Source organism: Doryrhamphus excisus, linkage group LG3 (assembly GCF_037039965.1).
Source record: "Doryrhamphus excisus strain RoL-2023G ecotype Guam linkage group LG3, RoL_Dexc_Guam_v1.1, whole genome shotgun sequence".
Classification (NCBI taxonomy): domain Eukaryota; kingdom Metazoa; phylum Chordata; class Actinopteri; order Syngnathiformes; family Syngnathidae; genus Doryrhamphus; species Doryrhamphus excisus.
This window is the reverse complement of record NC_136359.1, coordinates 6,762,355-6,772,469: the sequence shown is the minus strand read 5'-3', so window position 1 is coordinate 6,772,469 and position 10,115 is coordinate 6,762,355. Positions and strand designations below refer to the sequence as shown.

At 40.4% G+C, this 10,115-nt stretch overlaps 1 protein-coding gene across 1 annotated transcript; it reads left to right on the top strand.

Moving 5' to 3' along the window:
• Positions 1-3,490: 3,490 nt before the first annotated feature.
• Positions 3,491-5,748, top strand: dmrt1 (doublesex and mab-3 related transcription factor 1). The gene is made up of 2 exons (XM_078789540.1): positions 3,491-3,743; positions 5,536-5,748. Exons 1-2 carry the CDS (start codon positions 3,519-3,521, stop codon positions 5,746-5,748), a joined length of 438 nt encoding a protein of 145 aa, XP_078645666.1. The 5' UTR covers positions 3,491-3,518.
• Positions 5,749-10,115: the final 4,367 nt, after the last annotated feature.

The window sequence follows — 10,115 nt, the reverse complement described above, 5'->3', positions numbered from 1 at the left end:
AAGTTGTATTATTTAAATATCATAGGGACAAAGAATCCAGAAAAATACTTTTTACAATTTTAAAAGTTGTAATATTATGAAAAAAAGTTAAAAATAAAGTTGGAATTTCTGGAAAAAATTATATTATTATATACAGCATATAAAGTCATAATATTATACAAAGAAAAAAACAACAATATTATGAGGGAAAATAACATCATTTTAGTAGCATAAGATGTTAATATTATGGGAAACAAACTGATTGGAAATTGGAAAATGAGGATGTGGAAAAAGTTACAATGCCACAAGAAAAAAAGTCCAAATATTACGGGCATGAAGTCAAATTTACGTGAAGTTGAAATATTTGGAAAATCAACCCAAAAAAAACCAGAACAGAAATGAAAAAATAATCCTGTAATTCCAGGACAATAAAGTCAAAATATCAAAAGAGAACAATCTAATGAGAAAAATGTTGGAAAATAATGTAAAAAAAACAAAACAAAAAATATATATATATAAAACATATGCCGTTTATTACAAAAGTTGTAATATTATGAGAAAAAAACATAACATAATCTTAATAGAATAAAGTTGAAATATATAAAAAAATCTATATAATATTATGACCAATAAAGTGGTTGGAAAATTAGGTTAGGGAAAAAGTTGTCACAATCTGCATCGCCTCCGGTGTGACAGTTTTGTTTTTCACGTTGTTTGCCTTGGTTCCGGTTTTCATGCTCTTATTTTGTAGTTTTTCCTGTGTTCGTCTGTCCTGTGTTTCGTTACTTTTACACTTTCTTCTACGCGCACCTGTTTCCAATTTGTTTCTTGTATTTAGTTCAGCCAGGTGCGTCTAGTTTTTGTTGGTTCATTGTTTGTCTTTTACTACGTGTCGTATGCCTGTGCTGCATTGGCCGTATTTAAAGAAATAAAAGCGAAGCTTTTACCTGCACCAGTCGTTTCATCTCTGCATCCTGGGGTCGCATCGCAACACCCGCATGACGAGCCGTGACAAAAGTTCTGATAATAAATTCCAAATATTATTAGTGAATCATAATTACGAGAAGATAGTTCGCAAGAAGAAAGTTGAAGAGTAATAATAAAAAAACAACAGCGGGATTGGAAAAATCTGCTGACATTTTCTGAAAATAAAGTCAAAATATGAAAGAAAACACTTATTCAATAATGAACTCACATTATTCCTTCATTCATTCTCCTCACGAGGGTCGCGGCGTGCTGGAGCCTGCCCAGAAGCATTTGCCCAAATTGGCTGAAGGGCCAGGAAGCCAAAGGCAAGGCAGCAAGAGGTGCGGTCATTGACTCTAAGGGAAACACCACCCTCTAGTGTTTTGGTACAGAATTGCTAGCCAAGCCCAACGTAGGAACGTTTGTGGCCTGTGTCTATTTTTTTTTTTATCAGACCAAAATATATAGTAAAAGTTAATTTTGAACAAGAAAGATAAAAAATATAGTTTTTTACAAGAATAAAGTCAAAATATTAAAAGAAAAGATCCTCAAAAGTTATAATAAAAAAAATTTTTTTTTTTAAATTCCAGCCTCTCACCCTAAGACAGCTGGGATAGGCTCCAGCATGCCTGCGACCATAGTGAGGATCACCGGAATAGAAAATGGATGGATGGATGAATTAGTGAACATCGTCAAATGATGAAGAAAAATAAAACTTTACTATCAGAACGTTGAAATTGATTATTTGTTGTTTCACACTTTTATTTATATTTCATTTTTATTGCTTCTTATTTTTCAATATGCTTACTTTTGCCTTTTGTAAGTCATTGTTATTTGTAATTATTATTATTTACCATTTACTTTATTATGTATTACTATTTTATTTTATTAGTCATTTATTTGTTTATTTTATTATTATGTTGATTTCATTTTTACATTTGTATTTATTTTATTATTTTGTATGTGTATATTCAAAATCATTTCATAAATGTTTATTTTTGAGACTTTAAGCTATTTTTATTTATGTTTTACTTTTTGTCAATCATCGTGATGTTAATTCAATTGTGATTATTTTTTCACACTTTCATTGTCTATAACAATCTTTTACACTTTCACTGAAGTGGGATTGAAAACCACATTTCGCCGAAGACCAGGTCACCGAAGACCGCCACCCAACACACAATGCACCAGACCCTTATGCATGCCCCCGTAGGTGGTGGGTCTGCGAGGGGGAGATCCCGTGTGGCTTCTTCAGGCTGGGCTCGCCCGGCCCCACGGGTGAAGACCCGACCACCAGGTGCTTGCCTGCTTACCCCTCCCCCAGGCCTGGCTCCATGTGAGGCCCCGCTATCCCACATCCGGGCGAGGTGCGGTTCCTCCTCTTTGTTGTCATCATAAGGGTCTTCTGGTCTTCTGACTGATGTCATTTTTATTAGAATTTATTTTCTAAATGATTTGTTTACACTGTTATTTATGTCATGTTTATTTGATATTTCTTTATTTATGCAATCATATGTATTTTTTTAAGAATGGTGGACGAAGTGGTTAGCACGCAGGTCACACAGTGAGGAGACCGGTGTTCAATTCCACCCTCGGCCATCTCGGCGACTCCAAATTGTCCATAGGTATGAATGTGAGTGTGAATGGTTGTTTGTCTATATGTGCCCTGTGATTGGCTGGCCACCAGTCCAGGGTGTACCCAGCCTCTCGCCTGAAGACAGCTGGGGTAGGCTCCAGCACCCCCACGACACTCGTGAGGAAAAGCGGTAGAAAATGAATGAATTAATCAATGAATGAATAATAAATGCTCCAATGGCAGCATGGCGGTAGAGTGGTTAGCGCGCAGACCTCACAGCGAGGAGACCAGGGTTCAATTCCACCCTCGGCCATCTCTGTGTGGAGTTTGCATGTTCTCCCCGTGCATGCGTGGGTTTTCTCCGGGTACTCCGGTTTCCTCCCACATTCCAAAAACATGCTAGGTTAATTGGCCACTCCAAATTGTCCATAGGTATGAATGTGAGTGTGAATGGTTGTTTGTCTATATGTGCCCTGTGATTGGCTGGCCACCAGTCCAGCACCCTGCGACCCTCGTGAGGATAAGCGGTAGAAAATCAATGAATGAAAACCAAACCAAAAGAAAACATTTCTAGAATAAAATATACTCACTGAAAGAAAAAAAGTGATATTCTATTCGGAAAAAGTCCCAATTTGATGAGATGAAAGTGTCAAGATTATTGCATTGAATAATTAATTTTAGTAGCATGGAGTTGAAATAGTGGTAATATATAAGATCAATGAAGTTGACTAGAAAACGGCCCTGGCCTCACGAAACCTGCCCAGTGACGAACGCCACTGCAAAGCTAAATCCAACTTCTCTTCCATGATTGAATGATTCCGTGGCCACTGATTCCGTGAAGCCGGAGGAGATGGAATGAAAGAGCTGTGATGCCAGCTCCATTCCTCCCGCTTCCTCCCACGCTTAAAAAGGCCAAAACAAGGCAGGGCGGGGGAGGGACGCTGACCTCCAGGCTCGGCCGGCGGAAGCATCCCTTTCATTTCCGTCTTCTCTGGCCATGAGCAAGCACTCCCAGAAGTCCAGGCACGCGTCTCCGCCCGGCGAGCGGCCCCCGACCTCGACCAAAGGGCACAAAAGCCAGCGGATGCCCAATTGCTCCCGATGCAGGAACCACGGCTTTGTGTCCCTCCTGAAGGGCCACAAGCGCTTTTGCAAGTGGAAGGACTGCCAGTGCCAAAAATGCAAGCTGATCGCCGAGAGGCAGAGAGTCATGGCGGCGCAGGTACGCACACGCACGCACGCACACACGCGCACGCGTACGCACCACAAATGCAGCTTAACGCGTTGGAAAGCAAAGCTCTTTCTGGCTCCATCCATTTGCCAAGGCTCATTAAGCCACTGCCCACTTTTACTAATTAGGATTCTTTTGACACTTTCATTCATTCATTCATTCATTTTCGACCGCTTATCCTCACGAGGGTCGCGGGGGGTGCTGGAGCCTATCCCAGCTGTCTTCGGGCTGGACTGGTCGCCAGCCAATCACAGGGCACATATAGACAAACAACCATTCACACTCACATTCATACCTATGGACAATTTGGAGTGGCCAATTAACCTAGCATGTTTTTGGAATGTGGGAGGAAACCGGAGTACCCGGAGAAAACCAATGCATGCACGGGGAGAACATGCAAACTCCACACAGAGATGGGCGAGGGTGGAATTGAACCCTGGTCCTCCTGCCGCCTCTTTTGACACTTTTTATTGTTTATTTTGATCATCTTTTACACTTTAAATCATCCCTTTTCATCAGGTCAATTTTATTGTTTGTTTTCTTTTCTTATTCACTTTCAGTTAGCACTTTTTATTTTTTAACACCTTTATTTAGCACTTTTTATTGATTTGCATTTTATTTACAGTCATTATGATTGTTTCTGGGCTGCACGGAGGTCGTGTGGTTAGCGCGCAGACCTCACAGCTAGGAGACCAGGGTTCAATTCCACCCTCAGCCATCTCTGTGTGGAGTTTGCATGTTCTCCCCGTGCATGCGTGGGTTTTCTCCGGGTACTCCGGTTTCCTCCCACATTCCAAAAACATGCTAGGTTAATTGGCGACTCCAAATTGTCCATAGGTATGAATGTGAGTGTGAATGGTTGTTTGTCTATATTTGCCCTGTGATTGGCTGGCCACCAGTCCAGGGTGTACCCCGCCTCTCGCCTGAAGACAGCATGGGACCCTCGTGAGGATAAGCGGTAGAAGATGAATGAATAAATTCATCACTTTTTATCTTTATTTCACATTTTTTTATTCATTTGTTTTTATTTATTTGTTTTTTCACACTTTTATTGAAGTTATTTTCATTTTTTTCAAATTCTTATTTAACATTTAATTTTAGTCATTGTTATGTTGATTTAATGTTTACATTTTATTTTTTTTGTATTATTTCTTAAAGTGTTTATTTAGGTCATTTTAATTTGATACATTTTTATTTTTGAGACTTTTAAGTAATTTTTACTGTTATTTTACTTTCATCTTTATTTATTTTGCATTTTTTAACGCGAATGAGGATGAATAAAGTATCTACCAACTTCCCTACCAATGTACTTAAGTCTTAACCTTTTAATTTCACTTTTTTAATTGTTATTTTTGAGACATTAAAGTATTTTTATTTATTTATGTTGTGTGATGTTGATTTATTTTTATTATTTTTTTTCACTTTTATTCAAATCATTTTCTCTTATTATTCATTTGTTATGATTTTTAAAAAAACACATTTATAAATGTCATGTTTATTTTATATTTCTTTATCTATGTATTTTTTCCAAAAGGCCATCTTTGCAAACCCGAATGCATATAGTGAAATGTCCAAAGAGCATTTTGGAGGAAATGAGGTAAAGGAAAAGGAAAGGAAGATGACTAATATTGCTCCATATTGCTCCTCCATCATAAGTGGCCTGCATGAGTTAAAATATGAAAACATGAAACGACCACCCGGCCAGAACCACGGCTCCATGGGACAGGGGTGCCCGTCTGTCTGTGAGGGTCTACTGTTACTGCTATACTACTTCCTGTCCCAGGTGGCCCTCAGAAGACAACAAGTCCAGGATGAGGAGCTGGGGATTTGTACTCCGGTCAATCTTTCCAATCCCAGCCTGGCCATGAAGACTGAAGACGGTGCCAACTGCCTGTTCGCCGTGGAGGGACGACCCCTGACCCCTGGCTTGCCCTCGTCTTCCTCGCTGGGCGCCACAGGTGAGACGACCCGTGGCGTGTCGCTGGACGTGACATGATGGCTCCCTTGTCCATAGCAGCGTACGTGTCCGTCATGCACAGCTTAGAACAAAGCTGCTCGCCAGTCTGGATCAGGGGGGTCCAAGATGTGGTCCGAGGGCCATTTGCGGCCCGGAATAATGAATTCAATAAAGTTATGGTTTAAGTGCAAAGACGTTATTTAGCGTTCATCTGATTATTAATTTAACTTTTTCCCCCATTTTTGTTGTTTTTCTATCATTTTCCCCAACCTAATTTAAAGTTTTAATATAATAATTGTTATGTCATAAAGTCATTATAATTCAACCGTTTTCCATAAAAGGTCAACTTTAAATTACAGCGATTTTTGATGTCGTTTAAAAAACGATTCCAACTATGTCCTCTTGTAAATATGATTTTTATTCTCATAATATTACACCCTTTTTCACCATCCTCATTTTCCAAAAATGACAACTTCCTTTATTTTTTTCCTTAATATAAGATTTCACACTATGCTACTAAATGACATTATTTTTACTTATAATATTACAAGATTAATTTGGGAAAACTTCAACTTTTTTCTTAATATTTTGATTTATCGTAAAATTATAGCACTTTTTTTCTATTTCTGCTATAGTTAGTTTTTTTTTACATTTTCCAAATATTTCTTCTTGTTAATTTTTTCTCATAAATATGACTGAATTATCCCAACCTAAATTTAAAAAATTGTCAATTTTATTTAGTTTTTGTCTCGTATTACAACTTATGACGAATGAACATATTTCTTCCTTAATATATTAACTTTATGCTGCTAAAATGATATTACTTTTACTGATAATATTACCAGTTTATTGTTGTAGAATTGTGACATTTTTTCTCATTAAAATCTCATTAAAAATTTGTTCAAAATATTTTTACTTTATTCTCGCAATATTACAGCTATTTTTTTCCATTTCTGATGTATTTTTTTTTTAATTTTCTTGTAAATATTCTTCCTGTAATTATGACTTTATTCCCAAAATATTTTGACTTGAGGCCATTGGAAATTTTTCCCCAACTTAATTTTCCAAATATGTTATAACAACTTGAAAATAATCTTCTTCTCGGCTATTTCATTGTTATGCTGCTAAAATGATGCTACAGTTCCTCCTAATATTACGACCTTTTCTCTTACCGTTTTGACCTCATTGTTGATCAGTCTACAGTAGACAGTGGTCATCATCAGCTAGCTAACAAGTCGATGGCCTTGGCGGGGGTCCAGGCTGGGTTTGTGTTTGCTACAATTCGTCCAAGCAACAATGCCAGGCGAGGTCTTAAAAGGTGACGTGTGTGTTAAAAGTACACTGATACATTTTAGGAGGTGTGCAATAACAAGTCAAGGCTACCCTCCATCCAACGCCAGCGATAACGAGGGCGAGGCGAGCGGGAGAAGCGGCTGTCGGCCGGGATGCACGGTGTCCAATCACAGGAGAACGCGGCCTTGGGAATAAGACCAAAAGTACAGGGAACAGCGTGTAATAGTGATGATGATGATGGCGAGAAAGGTCACTTGTTTGTCCTGGAAGTGCAAGTGCAGGACACGCCTCTCTGTTGGACGTGCAATGCAGCATTCAGCCTGTAGATGCTGCTGTTGGACAAGGGCTTGGGAGCTGAGGCCTGTTCAATTGTCTTCTCATTTCTTTTAGCCTTCATGACAACCAAATCTACCACACGTCTTTTTCTTTTTCTAAGCAATACCGATACCCATGGCGTGTGTGCACACCTGGAGGTAAGAAGGATCTGACTAATTATAATCAATTATCATGACATGACTACTCCCACATCACCACCATCAGGAGACCCAGATGATAGAGGGGAGGAGCCACCTGCTGTGGCCCAGCAAGGTGCACTGTATTCGGGCACACGCTGCGAGCAGCCGGTGCGACGCCATGGAAGTCAAACCGTTTACACTTCCAAAGGTTTTTTGGGTGTCCAATGGGTTTCTTTTCCTGCAGGATTTTGGAATGTTTGTTTCAAGCGACTTCAGGGACTTTACGACAGGCCTAATTGGAACATTTTTTTAAATGATCGGTGATCAGACCTGTTTTTAATGTTATGGGATTTATCGGCATGACGTCATAATTCCCTCATATCGGCCCAATAATTATGTAATTTTTTTTATATGGTAAATATTAGGGCGTCATGGTGGTCTAGTGGTTAGCGCGCAGACCTCACAGCTAGGAGACCAGGGTTCAATTCCACCCTCGGCCATCTCTGTGTGGAGTTTGCATGTTCTCCCCGTGCATGCGTGGGTTTTCTCCGGGTACTCCGGTTTCCTCCCACATTCCAAAAACATGCTAGGTTAATTGGCCACTCCAAATTGTGAGTGTGAATGGTGGTTTGTCTATATGTGCCCTGTGATTGGCTGGCGACCAGTCCAGGGTGTACCCCGCCTCTCGCCCGAAGACAGCCGGGATAGGCTGGGATCGCGAAACCTCGTGAAGAAAAGCGGAAGAAAATGAATGAATGGGCCATAATTACATAATTATTGAGCCGATATGAGGGAATTGTGACGTCATGCCGATAAACCCCATAACATTAACAACATTGACATGACAACAATATATATTACAACATATATGTATATATATATATATATATATATATACCTGCGAGACAGGATTGTCTTGAGGCACAAATCTGGGGAAGGATACAGAAAAATTTCTGCTGCTTTGAAGGTCCCAATGAGCACAGTGCCCTCCATTATTCGTAAATGGAAGACGTTTGGAACCACCAGGACTCTTCCTAGAGCTGGCCGGCCTTCTAAACTGAGCGATCGGGGAAGAAGGGCCTTAGTCAGGGAGGTGACCAAGGCCCCGATGGTCACTCTGTCAGAGCTCCAGCGTTCCTCTGTGGAGAGAGGAGAGCCTTCCAGAAGGACAACCATCTCTGCAGCAATCCACCAATCAGGCCTGTATGGTAGAGTGGCCAGACGAAAGCCACTCCTTAGTAAAAGGAACATGGCATCCCGTCTGGAATTTGCCAAAAAGCACCTGAATGACTCTCAGACCATGAGAAACAAAATTCTCTGGTCTGATGAGACAAAGATTGAACTCTTTGGTGTGAATGCCAGGCGCCATGTTTGGAGGAAACCAGGCACTGCTCATCACCAGGCCAATACCATCCCTACAGTGAAGCATGGTGGTGGCAGCATCATGCTGTGGGGATGTTTTTCAGCAGCAGGAACTGGCAGACTAGTCAGGATAGAAGGAAAAATGAATGCAGCAATATATAGAGATATCCTGGATGAAAACCTGCTCCAGAGCGCTCTTGACCTCAGTAGACTGGTCATGTACCTTGACCATATAGACAGGAGACATTATCACACAGCCAAGATCTCAAAAGATTGGCTTCAGAACCACTCCGTGAATGTCCTGGAGTGGCCCAGCCAGAGTCCAGACTTGAATCCGATCGAACATCTCTGGAGAGATCTGAAAATGGCTGTGCACAGACGTCTCCCATCCAACCTGATGGAGCTTGAGACTTATTGCAAAGAAGAATGGGCAAAACTGCCTAAAGATAGGTGTGCTAAACTTGTGGGATCATATTCAAAAAGACTTGAGGCTGTAATTGCTGCCAAAGGTGGATCAACAAAGTATTAAGCAAAGGCTGTGAATACTTATGTAAATGTGATTTTTTCGTTTTCTATTTTTAATAAATTCAAAACATGTCAAAAAAACCTTTTTTCACATTGTCATAATGGAGTATTTTGTGTAGAATTTTGAGGTAAGAGATTAATTTAATTCAGTTTGGAATGAGGCTGTAACATGACAAAATGTAGAAAAAGTGAAGCGCTCTGAATACTTTCCGGATGCACTGTATATATATATTGGCACGGTCTTTGTGGTGATCAGCGTATTTATCAGCGTCATATTGACGGCACGTTGTGTGTTTTTCAGATGCAGGGAGTCGCTCCATCCCGGCAGACTGGCCTCTTGCAGATAGAGCATCCGACCTGCTGCTGGAGACGTCCTACCACAGCCTCTTGCAGTACCAGGTGACTGGGCGGATGCTGTAAAATGGGGTGGGGGTGTCTGGTATATGGAATCTGGTATCTGGTATATGGAATCTGGTATATGGTATATGGTATATGGTATATGGTATATGGTATATGGTATATGGTATATGGTATATGGAATCTGGTATCTGGTATCTGGTATCTGATGGTGACAAAGATGACTATCATCCATTTATGAAAGCTTCGTCCAGATTGTTGCAGCGTTAAGGTGGAAAGTGTGATGATAACCTTAGACTCATACATGTACTGTAACTCATTGGGGTGGGGGGTGGAGGGTGGGAGGGGGCCTGGGTGCTCAGGCCAATGGGAGCATAACTGCACCCCCCATAACCAACATTGTTGACTTCAACA